Raw genomic sequence first — 25,192 nt, 5'->3', positions numbered from 1 at the left:
CGGCGTCTCATCAGGGTCTGCGCTGTTTGCTTAAAGAATTTCTGTGAGAAATATTCTTAAAGAAGAAATAAATATAGCAAGCATATCTAATTTTGGAAATAAATTTATCCAATTTAGAAGGATGGGAGAGTCCACTAAGCTTAAATGGGTTAACTCATTCTTTTTCAACATCTTCAAGTTATAATCTGCATTATAATTTCTGCTCGCTTGATCTCACTATCTCTCGCATTTCTTTCCAACATACGTCGTTTTTTTCCTGCTATTTAATTCAGGCTCAGTTGAATTCTGTGAGGGAGGATTCCGTGTACTATATCTGGGATTTTCTTTCACCAAGTGAGCGTTTGGTGTTTTCACTTTCCATGTATATGGTAATCTTACTTGAGTAGGCAGTGGGAAATGTACGGCATATTTAGTTCGTATTCAACAGTGTAATTCTCCGTTGATAGCATGGTATGTGTTTATTTCTATCCAATACGCCAAATTAGGCACACGAGGACAACACAAATTCACAATAAAATTAACAAAGACGAAGGCAAAGCAAAATGCAAAAAAAAACAAACGCGCGCCAACACGCATACACCCACACCCACACACGCGCGCACGAATACGCCCACTCTCATACACACATGCCCACACTCACAAGTAAACTAAACATACCTAAAACGTACATGGACAAAACCATAATCATGAAAACAAGCGAAGAAGCCTATTATGAGTGATAAATAGTTATAAGCGAAAAATAAATACATGTACAAGTGGAACATGGCAAAAACGTGTCGTGTTTTAATCACTCTGGCAGAACGCGTTGCGCTTCCTATAGTTCTGCTCGCAACGCCCCATTCCTTGGATATGCTTCTTGATCTTATCAGAAACGTTTATACGATCGTGTTCGAAATGTCATTAGGACAAACGTGTTTTGTCCAAAGTTTACGCAATATAAATGGTTTTTGTATGAAAGGGTGAAACACAAAACAAAGTACGCTACATAAACAATTATTATTCACAATGATGATCTGCTTTCTAATCCGTCATATTTGCAATAATTTAAGCTAAAGAGTTGTTTGAATGTATTGAACGTATGAAATAAGATGCTTCCTTTTTATCATTTTTAACTACGTATTGAATGAGGTTGAGTTCTAGTTATTGTACAAGGGTATAGCGGGCTGGTGGGCGGGCGGGGCGTCAAATGGTCGAATATTTAAGTTTGCATGGAGATATTGCACTGAAACTTTGCGTGTAGATAGCCTACACGCAAACCTAGCTTCGGATTTCATTTTGGGCCAGTAGGATCAAGGCCAATCACTGGTTCTTAAAATAAAAAAAGGTTTCCACTCGATTAAAGTTATTGCTTTGTAACTTTGCGAGTATGTAGCTTACATAAAGAATAACATTGAGATTGTTTATAGGGTCAAGGTTAAGACCATTATTACTAAATATAGAAACTGGTGTCATGTTGGATGGGGTTATTGCACTTATTTTTGGGCACAGTTAGCCTACATGCAGTCCATGCTTGGGATTACATTTGGAACCAGAATTGCCAAGGTCAATGTCCCTGTTACTAAACATAGGAAAAACAATTAAAAAGGAAGCACGCAGCAATTGGTCGGCTTCATGAAAAGTGTTTTCTTTTTTTCTATGAAAACTGGTAAGATCCATGTCCAACGGTGTCAGAGGGATCGTTATGTCTACCCTGGTAATGTCCACTGTGATTATGTTCCCGTCGTCCTCGTCCGCGTCCCCGCCGACCGCTACCCTACAGCATGATACAAGAACATACATTTTAGAAAATTGTGCGTTAAGCGTCATTCCAGATTAGACTAATCTTGGACGAAACTTAACGCACATGCATTAAGCATAACGAGCTTGCGTAATAATAGAACGCTCGTTTTTTATCAGGGTGAAATCAACACATTATCGAGTTATTATTTTTTGCATTATACGGATGCTCCCGTTTTGCATCACCGTGGGTAAAGACAATGACGGGGCATTTTTACGATACTAATAATAAACGGCAGATTGTCGAATTTTATTTTGTATTAAACGGATGCTGAAAGCTGTTTATTGTTTGATCACATCGAAAAGTCTTGCAAAAGACTAGCCAAAACTTTCCCACCTAAGAGCTACTGAACCAAGTGAAGGGTTGCCGGCCGTGGCTCACTTTCTGGTGATATTACATCAATTTGTTTGAAGGAAATTATCAAAATGAATTTGCTCATCCTTGAATACTACAAAATATGTGTTGCTCTTTGACAAAGCTGGGTTCTAACTTAAGACTAACGCATACTTACTGTATACAGCATCTGTTCGACGTTGGCATCCATGTATTTTTAATAATTGTTGGACGCTGCTAAGCCGGTATTCTCAATCAAGAGTAACACAATTTGTTGGGCGCTCAATACCCTTTGGTTAATATCAAGACTATCAATAGTTATTGGACGTATATAAGCAAGTGTTCTTAATCACGACTAAACTAACTTTAAGTGCAGCTGTAAGTAATGTTTTCTAGAGTTTTTCGCATTGAGTTCATGTTCCAGGTAACCAGTACTCACAACCGTTTTCTCATTTGGTGCTCATTTTGAAGACTGTACACAAGTATCAGGACTTTATTCATCCGATAATCTAATTCAAGATTTCAAGAGATTTTAGCATTTTCTTACACGATGTTTAATATTCAGACCTAAATAATTTGCAGGACTTTGCTAACCCGGTGTTTAATATTCAGACCTACTTAATTTGCAGGACTTTGCTCACCGAGTGCTTCATTCTCGATAAACAATTGCGGGACTTGACTCAATATGTGTTTCATATTCAGACCTACAGGAGCTATGTGACTTTGCTCACCATTTGCTCCTGCTCCTGAAGTTGCCTGGCCAACTCCTCGTCTTTCTTTTCCTGGAGAATCCGTTGCTGTGCGGGATCTAGGTGGTCCGGTGGGCCGAAGGGGTCCCTATCGCCCTCTAAAGTGCGACTTGGGTGTTCCCTAAAATGATTGTATGCCACTTCATGTATTCGTAAACACATTAAGTCTTATTTGCAATTATGTGTGTTTTAAAATTTATTTATACTTGTAGCTCAATAAGCGCGCCTCTGATTAAGAAATGTTGCGTAGTTACAACAAAATTTAGGTCCGATAATTGTGTGTCATTTTAGTCAAAAATGTATAATTATAATATAAAATCTGCGAATAAACTGCTTACATATAAATAAATGTCTAAATATACGTGCGAGAAATATTATTGACTTATGTGAAAGAGACACAATAGTAGTGAAATTACTACCGTCGTTTATACCGTCGATTGTGATCATGGCCACCAATGTGAAGGTCACTAACGCCATCCTCAAGGTTACCTGTGCTGACTAAAACAAATGAAACGGGAATACAAACCAGAAAGTTAACATTGAGATAAAAACATATGCTAAAGCTGGTCAGTACGTCCATACTCGGTCCGCAGCCCGGTCTTTAGCCCAATGGGCTATTGTTTGACTAGGGCACAATACATAGGTCCGGCCCAGCACTGCCGCATGTTGTTGTTTACAACATATATATCATCCTATTTTTTTCTTTTCCTAAAATTTATTACAAGAACAGCTTTGTGTACTTTTATCATTTACTTTATCATTCAAAACGCAATTATTTACGAATTTCGTGTTTCATTTTATTGTGACGACATATTATAATGCATACGTGTACACCCAATAGTCAGAAAATATATTGCACTGACAAGCCATTCGATGTTTTAACCTGTTTTTTCGGTCAGACTGGTAAGCATTCAATGCAAACGTTTCGAAAAATAGTGTGATTGTAATAAAATTAAGCAACATTGATGGAAGAACTCATAATGAAATTTCGTTTCATTGTATTTATATTGGTGTTAGCATTTGTTTAAAGTTGTCTTTAAGGTAAGCGTATCGTATACTTATTATTCTTTGATGACTCCTTTAGAGCTAAAATAGTGTTATCGATCTCATCTACAGCTCCAGTTGTCTACGATTTTTTCATTATGCTATATTAAGTCGTTGGTAATTTTGTTAAATAACGACGCCAAATCACACCTAAATTGTAAATATATAACCGTATTTAAATATAAACATAATTATGAAGAGTTTGTCTGTTAACTTTTTTCCTTTTTCAAATGTTTATCGTTTGTTAACATCAAAATAATTGTTTGTGTTGATATCTACTACATAAGTGTCACAATTTACAGATGATGCTTAAAAACAATATAACATAGTTAATAATTTTATAATTTAATAAAACATTATGTTTGAATGTTTAATCACATTATTAATTGGAACATATTACAATTGCATTTTGGTATATGACAAATACTTTTTGTACTGTGCTATTCGTTACCAACATACTGTTTGTACATTCCGACTTTACACTAGTAATTACACTAGCAATTACACTAGTAATTACACTAGCAATTACACTAGTAATTACACTAGCAATTCAACAAGACGAAAGCAATAAGCACTAAGCGTGTTGCAAGGCATGACGCAACATGAAGTTAATCAAATGCGACATGACAAATTGTAATTATGTAATTCATATAAGCGGAGAACCAGAAATATCGGGATCAGTAAACTCCAAGTTATTTTAAGCCACTAGCTATTTTTGTCGAAAAAGCCCTGTCTCTCAGAAAAACGGAAGAAGCAGGCAAGTTGCGTGTGCCCAAGCAAATCGATGCATGATTAAAATTTCAGTACTTTCGTACACCCGTCTTTGCGTTTCAGTCACACAGAACGTTAATCATTAACACAGCTGCGCACTTTGGAATCGTCAATGGATATTTTGTTGACATTACTCAGTTAAATAATTTCTAGGATTTGCACGTCGTTTTCAGTTTTCATAAATCTTAGCAATCATTTTAAGGGACTTGTCCACAGATTTTCGTAGATTAGAAAAATCTCATTTAATACGTTTTCAAACAAATCTATAATGTTTCCCCGGGATTCGAACAAGGGTCCTGTGGAAGCAAGAGGGTTACCTGTAAATTATTGCGAATTATAAACGCTTTGTTAGTAATATTCGTATTTTAAAAATTATCGAGGTAAAGCGCTACAAAAGATTTATTATTTTATCGATTTCGAATGATGAGTATCCATAAATGAAGAAATAATTTTCGCTTCTCACATAGGCGGACTTGATAGAACCCACTCGGTGCAGATGGGTTTAGTTGTTGCGCACATACTGGGCAGGTGGGTTTTCCTCCGGGAACTCCGCTCCCCTTATGATCTCGCAAAGTATAAAGGGGCTTCGCATAAGATATATTCTCGCACAATCGTCATAAGCATGGAAACACACATGAACGCACAAAACACAACCACCGCTCACTCGCGCACGCACATAAACGCAACCATACACGCGTAATCATATTCTTTATAATAAACTTTTCTGAACGAATACATCTCTTTGCGGTATGTACTATCAGCAAAACAAGCTCGGACGCCAATATATTTGTATCGACAAAAGTAGTCTACACGCCGTAAATTATCGTACACCTGCCAGAGTTATCTCCCTGTGCAATAATTTGCGCTAGAACGTGAAATTTAGTACTAGCTCCATGTAATAAGCTAACACTGTACATGCATAGTAAGATCATCGAAGCAGCAACAAAGTAAAATGTACTTAGGCAAGCACAGAAGTAAATAGCAGTAGTATAAATTAACATTTTAATATTAAAAAGCTGAACGCAAATTTCATTACACCAAAACAAATGGTATTCATGAAGGGACTTAACATAAACCTTAATGCGCATGAACAATGAATTGTTTCTTCAGCAAATGCAAAAAAACAACAACATACAATTGTAATATAACAGAATTCAATGCAAGTTGTAAGATGTCACAGTGGAGTTGTCAATAAGCAATAACAATTGTCATTTAGAAATATGAAATTCTCATTTAGCAATTAGCATGTACTGGCGGATAAACCCTTCCATAGTTCCGAAATTTGACCGGTACGCAGGACCCCGAAGTATAAATTCAGAGACTGGATGATAACATCATATTCCAGTTTGTGATTTTGTAAAAATCCCATCAGTTACCATTCGCCATGGTCTATTCCTGGTATAGAGAATTAGTAGCAAACACAACATTTGTTGCCCGGATCATCATCTTCTACCTCATTGACATTTTGGGGGCTTTGCTGGGTGAACGTTTGGGGTCATTAATTATTCGTTTACTCCTGATTGATTCATTGATTTTCTTTCTTCTATGTTGTTTCATTTTTGTTCATATTCCATTAGCTGGAAGTACACTTCGTCCTCTGGTAATAGTTTATCTCCTTTTTTAAAATTCCTTTTGTCTCGCAAGTTTAAGCTTTGTTTTATCTTGTCTTGGTTTTGGTGCTCTTTCAGTAAGTTTTTTTATTTAACTGTTCTTTCATTGCCATGCGTGTACATGTCTTCTTTTGGAATGCTTGTAATGGCAAAATCATCTCAATAGGGACAAGTTGCGTGAAATGTGGCCTTGAATGAACCAACATATGCGATGCCCATTGATTGGCAGGCATGTGGCCATGTGGTGGGGACACAAAAAGTATCGCGTTGTGTGGCCCACTTCACAATGGCATGAGACACTTGCGATGAATGGTCATGTCACATCAACAAGATGTGTTCATTTTCGCCAGATCCTCTTTGCACATATTTTAAGAAGTGTTCGTTGAGTTGATTTTTGTCAGAACTTCACCATTCACCAAAAATGAGTCTGATATAGTGTAGGCGTAGCCAGCTGATGCATTATTCTAAACAATTAGGAAGATGCATTATTCAAACAAGTTGTCATTTGTTCATGCCCCTTAGTATATATACATGATGCATTTATACAGATGAGGTAATGTTGTATGTAATTGGTTAGGTGATCGCTTGTGTTGTACTCGCCAAAACATCAGTAATAATTGTTTATGGCCTATGCTCAGGTTAAAATATTTCTAGTTTTGCTGCTGCTCTCCGATGAATGGCACGGCCATTGGTTTAACGACGTATGGGCTCACATCTTTTCAGGAAGGCATAGTTGCAGGTATGACTCAGCTTGTTATCTGAATTACGCCTTGCAATATTCACAGCATGTTTACTAGCATGAACATTCACGTGTGCACGAAGCAGACCATAGCAAATCTGGGCAAAAGATTCAATATGTTTAACAAACTGCTTTTCTTCGTCAAATGTGAAAACAAATTTGTTTTAACACTCTGCTTTTATATTCACATTGGTCAGAACTCTGTCGCTAAATGTTTGTAAAGGAACAATAAATGTCACATCAGCTCTATCTACTGACTTGTGTTCTTCCATAACAGGTTAATAAGCTTCCATCATCATATCTCAGGTATTTCCACCAAAATTGGATTTTTGCCAAGAAGATACTTCATTTTAACGAAAAATGTCATACAAGTGGAAAGTGTCGTTCCTGATTAGCCTGTGCGGAACGCACTGGCTAATCTGGGATGACACTTTACGCACATGCATTATGCCCAGTTTTCTCAGAACGCGACTCATATATATTCTATGTGATACTAGACTGTTGTTATTAGTTTGAATTGTGTTTTATCTCTTTATGTATGCTTTACGAATGTTTAACAAATCGAAAACAATAGGGAAACAATTACTACAGTCTGACTAATTTGGCGTATTAACCGAAATTGGTTTGCTTATGCACAGACCGCTAATTGAGAAAAAATGTCAAAAGACGCTTGTTAATGGATATTACCGGTAAATGAAGTATTTTGTGTGACTTAGAGAAACATTTTACATGTAGAAATTGTTTTTTGTTTGATAAGAATGTATCGTGTTATAGTAAAATACAAGACTTACATGTCATGTAGCATTCTTGATGTGTAAAGCGATAATGGCTGCATTAAAACTTATAACCGTAACTGACTGCATTATATGCAAGGTTTTAGCGGGTATATACGATTTTTAATATGTGTTTAATTGTAATATATTGATAAAATATGTTACAATAACACAAAATAGGCAAGAAAAATTATACATTAAAGCCGAATTTCATAAAATGCAGCAAAGACAAAAAAGCGCCCCCGTGCCGATAGTGACGTACATATTTTCCTACAATAACCGAAGCATTCGTCTTTGTATTATAAACCGTTAAACTACGAGGGGTGTTCCAGAAGTTCGTGGATTTTCGCTATATTAGTTTGCTGGTAAAAGTCAATGTTATTTACATATTATACAAACCAATTATCACGGACTTTATATATAAGCTAAAAATGCATGAATTCCATAAAGCTCGTTTGAAACGCGTTGCCATAGAGACCTCAGTAACGACATGCGGCGCACGCGTGTATTTTATTGTAAGTATGAGCGTTACGCGAATTTAAATTTGGTTTAAATGTCGTTGATAAAAGGACGTTTTTTATATGCTTAGGAATTAAATTCCAACATTGTCAATTAAAATAAATAACCACTGAACGAAGAACCTAATACCACTAACATGTAATGATTGCTGCCCCAGAATATTAACCCATTTATGCCTAGCGTCTAGAAGAAAGGTCTTGGCAAACAGCGTAGACCCAGATGAGACGCCGCATGATGCGGCGTCTGATCAGGGTCTACGCTGTTTGCTTAAAGGAAGTTCTGTAAGAAATCTTCTAAATATAGAAATAAATATACTAGACATCCCTAATTTTGGAAATAAATTGATCCAATTTAGAAGGATGGGAGAGTCCACTAGGCATAAATGGATTAACTATCAACATACCCGATGCATGCCCAGCTTGTTGCCTTGCACACCTGTCTGGTTTCCTTGACTTTGGGTGTTTTTCTTTCTCCAAATAACGCCCGTAGCCTCGCTTCTCTTGTTCTTGTAGTGCTATGGCATACTCCTGTACATAAATATGAGTCGCGTTCTGAGAAAACTGGGCTTAATGCATGTGTTTAAAGCGTCGTCCCAGATTAGCCTGTGCAGTCCGCACAGGCTAATCAGGGACGACACTTTCGGAAATTCCGTTTTTATGGTATTTTTTGTTTACATGAAGTCTCTTTTTAGCAAAAATCCAATTTAGGCGGAAAGTGTCGTCCCTGATTAGCCTGTGCGGATTGCACAGGTTAATCTGGGACGACACTTTACGCACATGCAGTATGCCCAGTTTTATCATAACAAGACACATATTATTGGGGATATTTTTTGTACATATGATGTATACCCAGATTATGATATTAAATTTTAGGACCTGAATATCTCCTACTTTACATGAAAAACTCATTCTCAAATTATGTGTAAAACGTGAGTACTTTTATTTCAAGATTGCACAGACAACCACATTATTTGGGATGGCTAATTAAACGCATTCCTTACACTCTTGTATTATGAACAAATTTATACATTATTCTTTAAGCTTAGTGATATTATCAAAATTTCATCATATAATTACTATCATTTGACTTCATAAATGAGGATATTGTAAAGTCTATTGCTAATACCTCGTCCGTTAGTTCGGTTGACGGTTTCTGAGATTCGCCGTCCGCAACGGCACTGGAATTAACATAATGCAAACATATAAACTAATAATGTAAGTGCTAACAACATCCCTCAGTCTTCTTCTCGGATATTAACATATTATATAGTATTTTTATATTTCTCCCTGTGCTTTAGTATATTGTTCGTACACGGATGGCGAAGTTGTTTAATTCTTCATTTATTTTTTAATATACCCCCCCCCCCCGCCCTTTACAAAACATTATTTATTCTGATATAAAATTTGTTTATTATCTCTATCTGCAACTCACGACAATACGTAGTTGTCGGCTAAGATACTACTCAAAAGTATCCTGGATACACCAAGTATACTACTATGTTCCACGTTGTGGAAAATACGCTTAAAGGCACCCGGCCATACTCCGGAGGTACTTTTTAGTATTTTTCCCTAAAGTATACAACTAAGTACCAGGAGAACTATTAAGTTGTACCTAAGCCGACAATGTTCAATGAAGCGAAACTCACGTCGTCAAATCTTGCTGACGAATCTCGTCGTCTGTGAGTAACATTTGGGCGACCGAAATGTCCTGGCGAGCCGTGCGACGCTTCAAATGGTTAAGATCGTAATGTCGATCATCTTAAAACAGAGTAGATCTAATCAGACCCCGTATTCATAACCCATTCTTAGACTTCAGAATGGAGAAAAAACTTTCACCAAGGAATCAATTCATACGGATTTAAAAAGTTGCTTTTGTCATACATAAATTTTTCTAAATAAAGAATTGCGTAGTTAAATGTGTTAAATTCAATGTAATACTAAATAGGATAACACTATTAGAGAATTGTAGTTTCAATAATTGTCTATATTTTAAGACGTAGGGCTAAGAATTTGTTAATTAAATTGGACATGGGATGACATTACGCACATGCATTAAGTCCCGTTTTCACAGAACGAGGCGCGTATTTAAACTTGGTTATTGCAAATCAATGCACGTACATTCTTCTTTCTGAAGCTTATGAGCGAGCGCGCCATCCTCTTGCACGGCCCACTTCTGGCGCACTGCAACCAAATATAAAACAGGTACCTTAGCATCGGGCGCAGAGTGTGTATTAAATATCTTCCCATTCCCTTATTACATTTTAGCTATCGATTTTCTTTAAAAACCGATAAAACGATCATCAGGTTGGAGAATAAACATCGTCTAATATCTGTCAAGACGTTTCTGACCAGGGACGAAATTTCATGATAATCAGAAAAGTTCCCTCGTGTATTCCAGTCTACGACGTTGTGTTATTTAGACTTTATATGAGTCGTGTTCTGTGCGTTAAGTGTCGTCCCAGATTAGCCTGTGCAGTCCACACAGGCTAATCAGGGACGACACTTTCCGCCTAAATTGGATTTTGGCTAAGAAGAGACTTCATTTAAACGAAAAAATCATAAAAGCGGAAAGTGTCGTCCCTGATTAGCCTGTACGGACTGCACAGGCTAATCTGGGACGAAACTTTACGCAAATGCATTATGCCCAGTTTTCTCAGAACGCGGCTCATATAGAAATAATAGCGAGTCGTATAATTGTTTGCAGCTGTATATCGTATCCTTTCATATAAATCTTTTTTTAATTGAAAACAATTTTTCATAGAGTCAATACTTTACTTCAAGACTATGGACACATAAATTCCCTTTGTAAGGTTAGGAAAAGTCGAGAAAAAGAAATGACTATTTGATGCGAGTTTTGTTAAGGAAATAATTGATTTTTGGATGGTACTTTCTGTCAAATATTACCCAATTCTTTCCCCATTCTATTTCTATACCCCGGATATTTTGTAGAAACTCGAACTAGATATATTAATGAATACATCATTCGCAGCGGAACAAATATCGTCCAATCGTATAATGGTAAATTTCTTTTTTTTTCATCAGAAAGAAACTACATGGGAATTTTCAAGATGTCGTTTCTTTTTCGTTTCGGAGGATACGAGGCGGTTTCGATTCTCCACTCTGGATAATACAGCCGATATAATACACGATCTAAACTGAGATGGTCGGCAAGGGGGGCGTTGTAAAAAATTGAGACGAGCTCTGAAAAACGGAGTTTTATGCATGTGTGGAATGTGTCGTCCCAGGTTAGCCTGTGCAGTTCGCAAAGGCTAATCAGGGGCGATACTTTCCTCCTAGACGTGATTTCCGTTTAGAAAAGACCACCTTTAAACGATACATTCCATAAAAGCTGAAAGTGTCGACCCTGATTAGCCTGTGCGGACTTCACAGGCTAATCTGAGATGATACTTAACGCATATGTAATAAGCCCTGTTCATCCAGAGCGAGGCTCATAATTTATTTTAATCGTTATTATTTGCCATTTTTAATATTTTAACTTTAGATTTGATATATTTTACTTCCTTTTTCCAGTGTACCTTTTAGTCACTTTGTGTTTACATAGTCCCTTTAATCTTTTTACCCCAAAGTCGAGGATTTCCGATAATGTTATTTATATCTCGGTTGACAGGACGCTTTTCAGCCTTCATGATTCATTCATTGATTTTGATCAAGTCAATGAAATTCAACACCAAAAGCTGTAAGACACTGTTTACAGGTTATACAAAAGAGCGCTTACGATTTAATGGGTCTGTGTATAATTCTTATCATCATCATCATCATCATCATCATCATCATCATCATCATCATCATCATCATCATCATCATCATCATCATCATCATCATCATCATCATCATCATCATCACCAACACCAACATCAACATCATCATTTACATCAATTTGATACGTAAAGAGTTTTGCAGATGACCATTCCAAATTCATTCAAATTTCACTTTCACGTTTTTTTAGATTGACCTGGTGGCCATGTGTGAATTGTTAAATCGTTTGAAGCGGCATTCTTCAATAAAACATGCAACACAGTATAATGGATACTTTACATAATATACCTTTGACAACATTCAAATTCAAAATGACGGGCTGAAAGCCATATTGGATAAAGATTTTTTTTAAACTTTATAAAATTCAGCTTTACTCATATAATGCTACTTTATGATGTGTATGAAGGTTTCCCAGATTTCAAATCAAAGACAATTTAGTAAACAGTACAGTTTAAAGCTAAGCATTGTTAAATTAATAACGCATTCATGCGTGGAATATATTGCGTTGGTCTCTTTTAAAAATCAATATCACACCCTCATCGGAATATTAGGGACTTTATTGTAGATTGTGTTCGAAGTGTTTCAATGCAAAGACTTGCCTGCATACATTAACCACTATACATGTATGAGAACTGTGAATTTTCGGCTTAATAAGGAAGCTTTATGCGGCTGATCTCTTCATTATAATAAGGCTTCAAGTGCTTAATAAGTCATTCTGAAGCACATACTAAACTAAACAATACCATCATGTGACTATGTACTTGAAGATTTTTTATTAAAGAGTTCTTTTGGGATAAGCCAAATCTGGGACGATACTTTACGCACATGCATTAAACCCCCTTCTCACAGAGCATGGGTCATATGTTTTTTCCCATGCGTCGCATGCCTCTGTTAAAACGATCAATACCTCTTTACCTATGGCATTGTCTACATTTTAGTTTAAATCGATGCCTTATTCAATTCAAAAATTGCAATATCGTAATGAATTATGCAGCTTATCCTCAGCATAGTAAAGTTTTTGATATAGTAATTTATTTAATCTTAAAAATTCTACATATTTTTACAGTTGCGTGCAATTTAAAAGTGGCTCTTCGCGGGATCAACAACTTAACATGACAACTAACACATCTAAACAAACAAATTTATGTGCATGTTGTTTTACAAAATAAAAATGTTGAATTCAGAACAATAAAATAAAATTGCCGAAAAACGAAAAACATATTCACATTAATACAGCGCATTAATAATAATAATAGTATAATAATAACTTTATTTCATGAAGAATTCACATTAAGAAATAACTTTATTGCTCACATAGATTTAGCATTTGTGTTGTAGAACCGTTATATTCAATGATTGCCATTACAATGTATAACTTCAATTATTTGTTCAATACGTCTCATTAGGAATAACGTACACGAAGGTTTTTATTAAACAACGCTTCATTTCCAAACAATATTAATTACATGCACATATTTACAACTGTGTCAATATAATACTGCCAATTCTGGATGAAATGTATATATTATATTTTTATATGTATATTACTGAAACTATTGCGATTATATGCGAAATTAAGTCCAATCATAAAAACCCACACAAAACTATGAAAAATAAAAAAAACATGATAATTGCTTTAGTCACCCTTTTGTTTTTACCGCCATTTAATTTATAATTTGATTCATTTAAAACCGAAACCAAAACAAAACTGTATCCTAAGACCAAATGGTCGAGCTGGGTTTCTTTAGATATTAATTTCACAAAAACGTATTTATTCCGTAATAAAGAAAGACAAACTATTTACATTTTTGCACTTTCCCTTTAGCTGGCTGTGTATGTTCAGGACCCTCCTCTCGTATTTCACGATCAGCCTCGTCAGCCATGACTACAGGCTGTAGTTTCGATGTTAATAAACACGTAACGCAATAATTATGTAACTGGATACTGTTGTAGCTTCCAATTTGATTATTATTAGAAACAGTTAACGTAATAAGAAACCGGAAATTGTGTGACTCACGGTTTAGAAAACCGAATTTAGATCGTGCGAGTTTTTCTTTTACAATTTAACATGCGACCTACAATTTAAAGGCACCTATTCACAGTTTGGTTAAATGAAAATTTTAAAATGAATTGCCATTAATTCAATGAGAATGTAACAATTTCGTTTCTTTGAAAAATGGTAGATATACAGGTTTATTAATGGATAATCATCATTCGATATCGGTAAAATAATAAAGCGTTTGCAACATGTTTCCTCTTTAAGTTTGATAGTACGTGTTGTACTGGAATAGTGCTTAAAATCCACAACACACCACTCCAGTCCACGCAGTGCAGTGATGACGCGTTATCGTTTGCTTCGAGAGGTTTCGGTTTCGAATGCCCGCCAAGGCAAAATTTTGTATTGAACATTGTTATCTTGCTAATATTATCAGTTGATGCTATTTGAAATAGTATAGACTTGAAAATAAACACATTTAATGACAATAAAACATAAATGAACGAGTTAATCTTATTGAAGTTTTACCGATGGACTAGATTTAATGCATATTTTGTATATTATGACTATGTTTCAAACTTAAGGGACCTTTTCACGTTTTGGTAAATTGACAAAATTAAAAAAAATGTTTGAAATTTGCAAATTTACGTTGTAGTTATGATATTTGTTGAGGAAATAGTAATACAGAACATTTACCATGCTCTAAAATATCAATTATAGGCATCTTTTGACGATTTTTTTGTGAAAATTATAAAGTGTTGCAACGCGAAACAATTGAATAATTTGGAGAGTTCTGTTTTGTCATTAATCAAATCTTCACTAGTCCTGCACAGTTTGTCAATAATCGTAGGATTAAAAAGGAGCTAGAGTTTAAGCCAGATCAGGGTTAAATCACCACAGTTATAGCCCTTTGATTGTGAAAAAATATGCAAATTGAACAAGATAAAGATAGAGACTTTATTTTTTTCCAATCTTCACAAGTATATATATGTATATGGCTATGCACGCAACTATGCTTTTTAGATGCGCTTGTCATATATGTACTAAACTTTTAAAACAAATCTGCTGTCTCTGCATTTTTCAGAAAGTCACTGAATGACCATAGGCGCTCGATGGCAATGTTATATTTATTTATTTATTATTTTTTGTTTTAGTTACCCGTTTTTATAATGCATACACATACTAAATCAATACAAATCTTTCGACAAAACGTCTTCTTATAAAAAGATAGTTCGACTATGTAAATAGATATCAACAAGGTGAATGACCACTTACACAATGCTTGAAGCATACTTATGCCAATCCCATAACACTTACACTTGTTCAAAATAGAAGAGCCTTTAACCCCCTCTGCTACGGAATCCGGATAGTGTCATCTATAATCTCGCACGTCTTTCATCAAGGGCGACACTAGACACACGAAGTGATACTTGATATTTTTCTTGACAGTCGCGGCGACGCACTATATATTTAACACGATATATCGCCCTTGTGTAGGTAGCCCAAAAGGCGATATATCGTGTTAAATATATCGTGCGTCGACGCGACTGGCAATACAATTATCGTGCGTCGCCGCGACGGGCAAAGAAAAATATCGTGCGTCGCCGCGACTGTCAAGAAAAAATATCGTGCGTCGCCGCGACTGTCAAGAAAAATATCAAGTATCGCTTCGCGTGTTTATTGTCGCGTTCAAAGGGCGACACAAGACACACGAATAGATACACGATATTTTGCGCGACAATCTCGGCGACGTACGATATTTTATTTTTCAAATATCGCCCATATTATCCGAATCTCGTGTATCGCGGTCTAATTTCAGACCGCGACGCTAGACACACGAAGCGATGCTCGATATTTTGCGCGACAGTCGCGGCGACGCACGATATTTGTACTGTTCAAATATCGCTGTAATAAAATCGCCTGTCCACTGTCAGGTTTTCAAAAAAATTAGGGGAGACAAAAGGGGATATTTTCACGTCATCAAGCATGTGCATCATGTCGTATATATATCTTTTGATATAATATTATTTTATAATAATGTTTATTTCTGATCAGCAATTAAAATGTATATGATTGATATAGCAAGCTATTCGCTTCTTATATTTCAATCTGGCCATAGATAAATATTTAATATCACATATATATTTTATGTAAACGTATATTTGATGATAGGAAAATCGCTTGGAATAACGATTTTGAAAATAAGACTGAGTTCCCAAGGTTATGTTATTAGTTGTTCGATTCTACGGTCCAACGTGCATTACGTGCTTTTGTTTAAATCATATTTGACATGCACAACAGTAACAGTGTGAACTTTATCTGAATATAATTATATAAAAGTCATATATATTATATAAGAAACCCTGTTAAGCAATATGAAAAATTATATAATAGTCATATATATTATATCTGGAACCCTGTTAAGCAACATGAAACAAACGTGTTTCGCCCTTCAAAAGCGTTTTTGTTAGCCAATATGAAAGTAATAAAATTGTTGTTTGCACTGTTTGCAGTTTTATTTATGCCGATAATTTATTTGATAAAGCATTATAAAAGGTATTTAAAAGGTAAAACAATATCAGCAACAAAAGTACCGTCTCATTAATATATCAATAGACTGGACATTAATGTTGCTCGTCAATAATTTGGATAACCTATAAATGATGATTACACATGTACTGAAAATAACTCTTCTGGTTTCATATTGATGTCTTACTTAAAGTTAAACGTTATCTATAAATCTGCAATCCTATTGGAAGTGATACAGATTAAAATGATATATTATCTTAAAATTGATATAAATTTTACTTCATTGTTCAAATTTCTGAATAGTTTTAAACATATATCCTTGTCAATATATATCAAAACTATTATGAAAATAAATTAATGTGTACTCGGTTTACTAATGCTAGAATAATCTTTTATAAGTGTGTCGATTGCAGCAATATTAATAATAAATGGTTAAACATAACTGTAACACCGTTTAACAAACCTGACAGTGGACAGGCGATTTTATTACAGCGATATTTGAACAGTACAAATATCGTGCGTCGCCGCGACTGTCGCGCAAAATATCGAGTATCGCTTCGTGTGTCTAGTGTCGCGGTCTGAAATTAGACCGCGATACACGAGATTCGGATAATATGGGCGATATTTGAAAAATAAAATATCGTGCGTCGCCGCGACTGTCGCGCAAAATATCGTGTATCGCTTCGTGTGTCTAGTGTCGCCCTCTGAACGCGACACTAGACACACACAGCGATACTTGATATTTTGCGCGACAGTCGCGGCGACGCACGATATGTTTCTTGACAGTCGCATCGACGCTCAATATTTTTATTGACAGTCGCGTCGACGCACGATAGTTTTCTTGAGTCGCGTCGACGAACGATATATTTAACACGATATATCGCCTTTTGGGCTACCTACACACGGGCAATATATCGAGTTAGATATATAGTGCGTCGCCGCGACTGTCAATAAAAATATCGTGCGTCGCCGCGACTGTCAATAAAAATATCGTGCGTCGCCGCGACTGTCAATAAAAATATCAAGTATCGCTTCGTGTGTCTAGTGTCGCCCTTGATGAAAGTGTGCGAGATTATAGATGACACTATCCGGATTCCGTACTCTGCAGATGCAGAAGTGTGTGTAAAATACCTTTAGATACCCTAATTATCAAACCTGTCGCAGGGATGATCTTTATTTCAGCTTATGCTCAGGCACGCGCTTTGCGCAATCATCAACCTTCTTTGAACTTATAGATATACACGAACGGGAACGCATGCACATAAAGCGAGGGCACGAGATTACCATGTGAGATCGCGGTATTTATTTCGCTACATGCTCGCGTATCGAGCATATGGCTGGACGGTTACCACAGTGGCTGGCAGACCTGCATCTCAGCTAGGCGACCCAGGTTCAATCCCTTCTCCCGGTGCATGTGTGTTTAGTTGTTGTCACCATACCTGGCACGTGGAGATTCCTTTTGGAACTTCGGATTACTCGCACAAATACAGACCTTACCGAAATTGAATATCTTTCATTCAATTAAAAAGCTGTACATTTAAGCTATAACTCGCTAATTCGCCCCAACTATCCTAAGTCCAGTAAGTAAATTAGGTAGGAGTGCTGGGATAACCCAGCCTCACGTGCTGAAGGATTTCATGAACTTCGAAACACACACGTTCCCACATCGTTTTATCGGGCTTGGACTGCAACGGTCGAAAGTTCGAAACAACATTTGGCACTTACAGAACACCGTACATGTATGTTTCTGATAGTGGACAAGCGCTTGTTGACATGATTTATTCACGTAGACCGTGACAGGTGCTGATATTATCGTTTCAATAGAGTCATTTAAATGTCCGTGTATTTGAAGTGTGTTGTTGACGTTTAAACAGTCAATTTCTTTGCCTGCATAATAACATTCTAGTCTGTGGAATTATTAAAGGTGCCACGCAAACAAAAAAACAAAAAAAGCTTTTCCTCAAACTGTGTGCAAACTGTGAGATTTAACAAGAATCGAAGATACAGTTCAATAAACAGGATGGTATGTGACTATACGGAAAACAGTCATACGCTCGTTTTTTTATAAATTGATTTGTTTGAGGAGGATACTTTCAGCTACATAATTTGTCAAAATAAGTAAAACTCTGCCCCCTTACCTTCACTTCGCTCGGCTGATACCAACCACACATGCATTCGTAGCGCACAAAAAACCCTTAAAAGGCGATAAGATATTTTTTTTATATTTATTTAAAAGTAAGCTTTATTAACAAAACAAGAAGCATTGCAACGAGTTAAATGCACGTATGAGCCAGTCGAGATGATCTAACCAAATCGATTTAACTACACAAGGTACGTATCGAGTCCTTTGTCAAGAACTAGGTTCGGCTATTCAGGCGAGCTTTTGTAAGCAGGTATAAAATTGTGATGAATGGTGAAGAAAAAGCTCGGACAATATAACATATGCATATTTGACCCGTGACCTTTATATATTACACGTTAAACATGGTAATGGGTTGTGGCCATGTATTAAAAGTGCATGGTGAATGTTGAAGCCCGGGAAAGTTGCATTCTGGAAAAAATATTGGCTTTTAATGCTTAGTGTTGCCTTGATATTTTGTGCTCGGAACACGAGTCTTAAATGCGATATACGTCTCCGTCTGGTTTTGTAGTAAATTAATAAAAAAAAACTCATTGATTCGAGTCGCAGCTTATACAAGCTGGATCGGATAGATAGACCCAGCCAATTTATGACAGCAACTTAGAGCTTTCATCAACCGGGCTCCAACGTAATGCAAGCATCGACATACCGTACCATATATGGATCGTATAAAATATTGTTAGACAGTGAATCGACGACATTACCTGAACATGACCCTTTAAAACAGCCCGTTATAAAGATAAGGTTCGCTGTGCTCCACTTTCTCAAAACCAATTGTGGTGTTCATTATCTGGTTTTGAACCTCATATTTCCTTGCGAACTGAAATCGACAAGGTAAGCATTTGTCTCTTTGATCTTTGTTAACCGTAATTTTAAACAGGCGCAAATATTGTTGTTTTATACACTTAATTGTGTTGTATTTTAAGAATGACGGGTCACTCATGTTTTTCATGATAAAATAACGAAATTTTGATGGTAAAAAACGCAATACTTCGTAAACGAAATAAACAAAATAAGAATACCATGGTCACGAACAAACTTTCGTAGAAAAAGTTTTTTTCAGAAAAATATTCGACCAAGCATCAAGTATTGATGTATTATATTTTACCATTGTCTCTGAGTTGTAACAACGACCTTCGATTGACAGACCTGGTTCTTGCGCGCGAAACTCCGTCTCAATATGCGTGACCCGATTTATTATTAGACAAATCATTGCATGTCAAAACAATGTTCCTTACACAGATTTGTGAGATGATGTCTTATTAGTGATCTTTAACCTTAAGCCGCAACTTCGTTACACTGTATCATCATGATTGTACTTTCTGTCAAATTACATGTACCTTAATATCCCTCCCTGATGGATAACACTACTTATGCCCTGAACTTAGAATTACTTTTCTAGAATAAACATGCAGTTCATTGGTAAAACACACGTTCATATACACTTGATACGATTATTTCATTAATATCGCCGTAACTTAAAAGAGTTTAGTCATCGAACAACAGCAACACGAAATGGTCTTAGTAGAACAGTCAAGAATTCACAAAATGCTTTTAGCCTTAACCTATTTGTGTAAGTTCTCTTGCACCGAAAACACAACCTTTATTAAGACACTATCGAGTTCATTTCCCAGGTAGAACCAATACTTCGTGTTTTTGGAGAAGATCTTGATTATATATTATCTTACATGTGCTCATGTAATTTTTAGTTTCCGCATCCTACGTTCACGCCTGTTGCAATGAACGCATTACCGTACATCTCTCTGTTGCTGGTCGGTGCAGTCCTGGTGACGTCACAGATTGCCCCTAAAGTTTCTGTACAAGCGAACGGTAACCTTGAATAATATTTATGTTGCTTATAATATCATTGTGTAACCTATTGAAACAACATTATTTTTTCGTTTTGTATGCCTGGTGTCTAAGCATATCTCACACTTCGGTTTTCTTCTAAATATTTTGTGTATTGCATCGTGTCAGTTCGCCGTGAGCCGCATACATATAACGCGTTCTTCTGCGTTATGATAAGTTATGACACCGCGTATCGTTTTTTTGCGCGCTGTATAGTGTTTATACACTCAGCGTTATTATATACGCGCTGTTTCGGGTCAATACAATTTTTTTCAGTTCACCAGGGTTTATGTTAAAGCATGTTATTTCGGTAATACATTTAGAATTAACGTACAAGACAGTGTATCGTTTAAAAATACGCGTGTATTTCGTGAACGCGCAAAGTTTCGTATTGTTGCACATTATGTTTATCGTCTTTTTTTGTATTTTTATGCACAGTGTGTGAATTGCCAATGGAGCCCGGTCCATGCAAGGGTTATTTCCCGCGCTATTTCTTCGATGACTTAACAGGCACGTGCCAGGAGTTCATCTATGGCGGTTGTCAAGATAATGGTAACAACTTCGAAACGGAAGCCGCGTGCCAGATCGCATGCAGCGATGTGAAGAGACTGTAGTTTATGCTGTCTTCCTGATTTCAATATCCACGATTATTAAAATTAATGAATTGTCGATGTATCGTGTTCTGATTAAATATTCAAACTCCAAGTTGTTTTTTGTTGTTTTAATTTGCAGTCCAACCACTCCATTCGAAGAGTGGGAACGTATTGCTTATCACCCGTCCGTCATTCGGTCGGCTGGTAGGGCCGCAAACAATGCTATGTTCGTACGGTATACTACTATATGAACGCGTTGGCATACCGTATGCCTCCAGCTAGGCCTAAATCGAAGGGCGCCGCGCCCTGCCCTCCCGAACCTCCGCCCTGCCCCCCGAACCTCCGCCCTGCCCCCCCCCCTCAAAAAAAAAAAAAAAAAAAAAATTTTTTTTTTTTTTTTTTTTTTTTTACATATGATAATTCATAAATCTCTTATTACATTGTAATTAGTTTAATCCTCATTGTAGACATTATATTTGAATGGTTTAATAATAATGGGAATAATACAATTATTTATAACATATAAATTAACATGCAATAGAAAGCATTCCAGAAACACCAGCGCGCTCGAATGTGCCCTTTTCACAAAATACTGCGCGTCGAAAGTGCCCTTTTCACAAAATACTGCGCGTCGAAAGTGCCCTTTTGTCAAAAAAGCCACCCTGCCCTTTTCAAATTCTAGCTGGAGCACTGATACGGTCATGCAAATAAGTATGATGATGACTTATGCGGAAAGGAAGCAGCCTATCGTATATAGGTCAACATCTCAAAGGTCAAGGTCACAAGGGCTTAAAACATGATATTCGTAGCCCACAATTTATAGAAAACGCGTAGACCTCCGATCATTTAAGACGCCTATAGATTTTAAGTTCAACCAGTCTAGTTCAGGGCCATAGGGGTTTGAACAATGATATTTTTTACAAGATATTAAGATCACGCTTTAATTAAGACGTTATCAATTATTTTACTTTATTTAATTCGATTTGTGGGGATTATTCATATTGATTAAAAGAAATGAAATACTTTAATTTAGCTGTTGTTACCTAGAAATATTATTAGAGAAATGGAAATCCTATGGTCGTCCGATCGGGCAAGACTGTATACCACCGATACAATATCTAGAACGTTGGTCCATAAAATGACAATTGGGGATATGAACAAAAGTCATATTATACATGTTAAACTAATAGGTATATATAACTGTAGTGTACGGATTGGACTTATTATTGATCGATACCTGTGAATGCACTGTTCGGAATATATATATGTTTTACAATTGTATTTATTAAGTTTCTTAAAAATAGGATATGGTTAAAAAATACTGGTTATCAAACCGATAGATCGACATATATCAAATACCACACTACCTAGTTGCTTAGTTAACGAGCAGCTTTTATATTATGTGATATAGAACGTTTTAACACTTGCTCCCTTGTAGTCCCCGCAAATGTGGGAACATTTGTCATTCTGGTAGTAGTATAAATCAAACGATGATAAGAGTGGTGATCAACGTGAAACTTCGCATTCCAAAAAGAACCTATACCAGTGCTCATTTACTGTCGAAATACATTCGAAGTCTTACAAGATGCTGCAACTGTCAGTAACATTTATCCGTTTCCCTGAGATGTGCAGCCCATATATGTGCACTGTATTAACCCATTTATGCCTAGTGGACTCTCCCATCCTTCTAAATTGGATCAAATATATTTCCAAAGTTAGGGATGTCTAGTATATTTATTTCTATATTTAGAATATTTCTTACAAAAATTCCTTTAAGCAAACAGCGCAGACCCTGATGAGACGCCGCATGATGCGGCGTCTCATCTGGGTCTACGCTGTTTGCCAAGACTTTTTTCTAGAGGCTAGGCATAAATGGGTTAACGACTATTTTGTTAGGTGTTGTTAAATGTAACATTATTAAACATTTAAGTAAATATAATTGACAAAAATGGTTTATCAGATTTAACAATCACAGATATATAGGATCTGGCACGAGTTGTCATATCATACCCTATTTTATTAAACGAGTTCAGGAATTATGTTAGTAAGCGAGCCTTTGGCGAGCATACTAACGAATTTCCTGGACGAGTTTAATAAAATATGGTATGATATGACAACGAGTGTCAGATCTTTTTATCACATGCGTTTAAATGAGCAAATTAAATAAATATTTACGCAAACATAATGATAAATCTCGCATATTGTTTACATTTCCTGGCGTCATTTGAAATGCCTCGGCTTTTACAAAGCAAAATAACAAAATGCGATTGGTCAATAAACGAAAACTAAGCCAATGAAAACGCTTAAAAATGTTGTATTAGGTCACATAACCCCAAACCGGAACTCCTGTTTGCAGGGTTACATGCAGTCAAATTGATACTTAGCACACATTGTTCAGTGCATGCTGCATAGGATTTGTAAAATACATTGCAAATGGTTGTTTTTGGCATCAATTTGAAGGTATATTTGTAAGCAATAAGAAAAAAGCCATTTTTGTGCTCTACTTTTTCTGTTGATGGTTCCCGGCTTTGAAAGTAGGTAATACTATTTGAGCCCAAAATGGTCGCCTCCACATGTGTCAAAACTGGTGTGCCTATTCTAAGGTAAATATTTTGAGTTACAACACATAGAATTTGATGACATGCATTTTTTCAAAAGATTATGCATTTATCTTTCCAATGATGTATGATGATATAGTGCTGAAACGCTTGGTCATCCTAAAAATTGATATCGAACTTCAACTATTTTATACGTAATATAGAAGGAAATTAATTGCGCATGCGTAACCATTACACATGTGTAATATAAAAATATGTAATGGTTGTATTACATTAGAAACAGGGTATAGCATGTGATAAAATGATATGTCTGTGTCATTCTTACATAAAATGAGTGCGAATGCAATACGAAGTACCGTTTAATAAACTACTATAACGAGACGCATTGGGTTTAGCTGCAATTAACGCGATACAGTAAAACCAGAAATAAGTTCATTGCTGTTGAAAGGCTAGTAACAACCACAAAAAGGATTTCAAACAGAAATAGCTTATCAAGTCATTTGAAATGTGTTTAAATTGCATTTCACATTTTCCCGTTGGTATCAGGTTGAATATCATTCAGTAAACACTTGAACTTTTCAATGTTAACAAAAATGGCATGTACAAATATTGATAATGTACACATGTGAATAACCTATGGGGTTTTGGATTTAAATACAAGTCATACTTGTCGGGAAACCAGAAATGTGATGTTCGTGTTTCTTTCTGATCAAGTGGACATTAAAGGGGCCTTTTCACAGATTTTGGCATTTTTTAACTTATTCATTAAATGCTTTATATCGATAAATGTAAACATTGGACCGTAAAAGCTCCAGTAAAAAATCAAGAATAAAATTAAAAAAAGGAAAAGAACATTGCCCGGACCAGGTTTCGAACCAGTGACCCCTGGAGTCCTGCCAGAGTCCTGAAGTAAAAACACTTTAGCCTACTGAGCTATTCCGCTGTGTTTACATATTGAACGTATTTTATACCTTATATAAGCAATCATCGTAGTTTCACAAAATTTAACGACAAAAACAGAACTCTCCAAATTATTCAATCGTTTCGCGTTGCAACGCTTTATAATTTTTAGGTTTTAAAGTCGTCAAAAGATGCATATAATGGCTATATTAGACCATGGTAAATGTTCAGTATTACTGTTTCCTCACAAATATCATAACTAAAACGAAAATTTGCGAATCTGAAACAACTTTTTTCAATTTTGTCAATTTACCAAAGCGTGAAAAGATCCCTTTAAGCAAGATTAATAAGTTCAAGGATTTCCAATGTTAGAAATGAAACATGGTCTGAAGCCGAAAAACCGAATATGAGCTGTTCGGAAATTCGTTGTGTTTAACGGAATCCGGTTGAAACGGACACATTAAACCTGTACACTATCAATATATACAAACGATTTGCGTGTGAAAAGAAGTATGGGAACATTGTACGTTGAATATA

At 36.0% G+C, this 25,192-nt stretch overlaps 2 protein-coding genes across 4 annotated transcripts; one reads left to right on the top strand and one right to left on the bottom strand.

Moving 5' to 3' along the window:
• Positions 1-439: 439 nt before the first annotated feature.
• LOC127870857 (uncharacterized) lies at positions 440-18,817 on the bottom strand. Of its 3 annotated transcripts, none has more exons than XM_052413395.1 (8): positions 18,755-18,817; positions 10,433-10,495; positions 9,961-10,072; positions 9,441-9,492; positions 8,719-8,842; positions 3,279-3,357; positions 2,842-2,980; positions 440-1,753 (listed from the first exon to the last, which is right to left on the bottom strand). In XM_052413395.1, exons 1-8 carry the CDS (start codon positions 18,789-18,791, stop codon positions 1,634-1,636), a joined length of 726 nt encoding a protein of 241 aa, XP_052269355.1. In that variant the 5' UTR covers positions 18,792-18,817; the 3' UTR covers positions 440-1,633. The 3 variants fall into 3 exon arrangements, with proteins under 3 accessions (XP_052269355.1, XP_052269352.1, XP_052269353.1); XM_052413392.1 differs by lacking the exon at positions 18,755-18,817 and adding an exon at positions 13,896-14,410; XM_052413393.1 differs by lacking the exon at positions 18,755-18,817 and adding an exon at positions 13,896-14,408 and having other exon boundaries at positions 3,291-3,357.
• On the top strand, positions 18,438-21,309 carry LOC127870858 (trypsin inhibitor-like). The gene is made up of 3 exons (XM_052413396.1): positions 18,438-18,639; positions 20,466-20,586; positions 21,043-21,309. Exons 1-3 carry the CDS (start codon positions 18,637-18,639, stop codon positions 21,216-21,218), a joined length of 300 nt encoding a protein of 99 aa, XP_052269356.1. The 5' UTR covers positions 18,438-18,636; the 3' UTR covers positions 21,219-21,309.
• The last annotated feature ends 3,883 nt before the right edge of the window (positions 21,310-25,192 follow it).

The sequence above is a fragment of the Dreissena polymorpha genome, chromosome 3, assembly GCF_020536995.1.
Source record: "Dreissena polymorpha isolate Duluth1 chromosome 3, UMN_Dpol_1.0, whole genome shotgun sequence".
Lineage (NCBI taxonomy): Eukaryota > Metazoa > Mollusca > Bivalvia > Myida > Dreissenidae > Dreissena > Dreissena polymorpha.
Note: the sequence above shows the minus strand (reverse complement) of the source record. Positions and strands in the feature narration are given on the sequence as shown.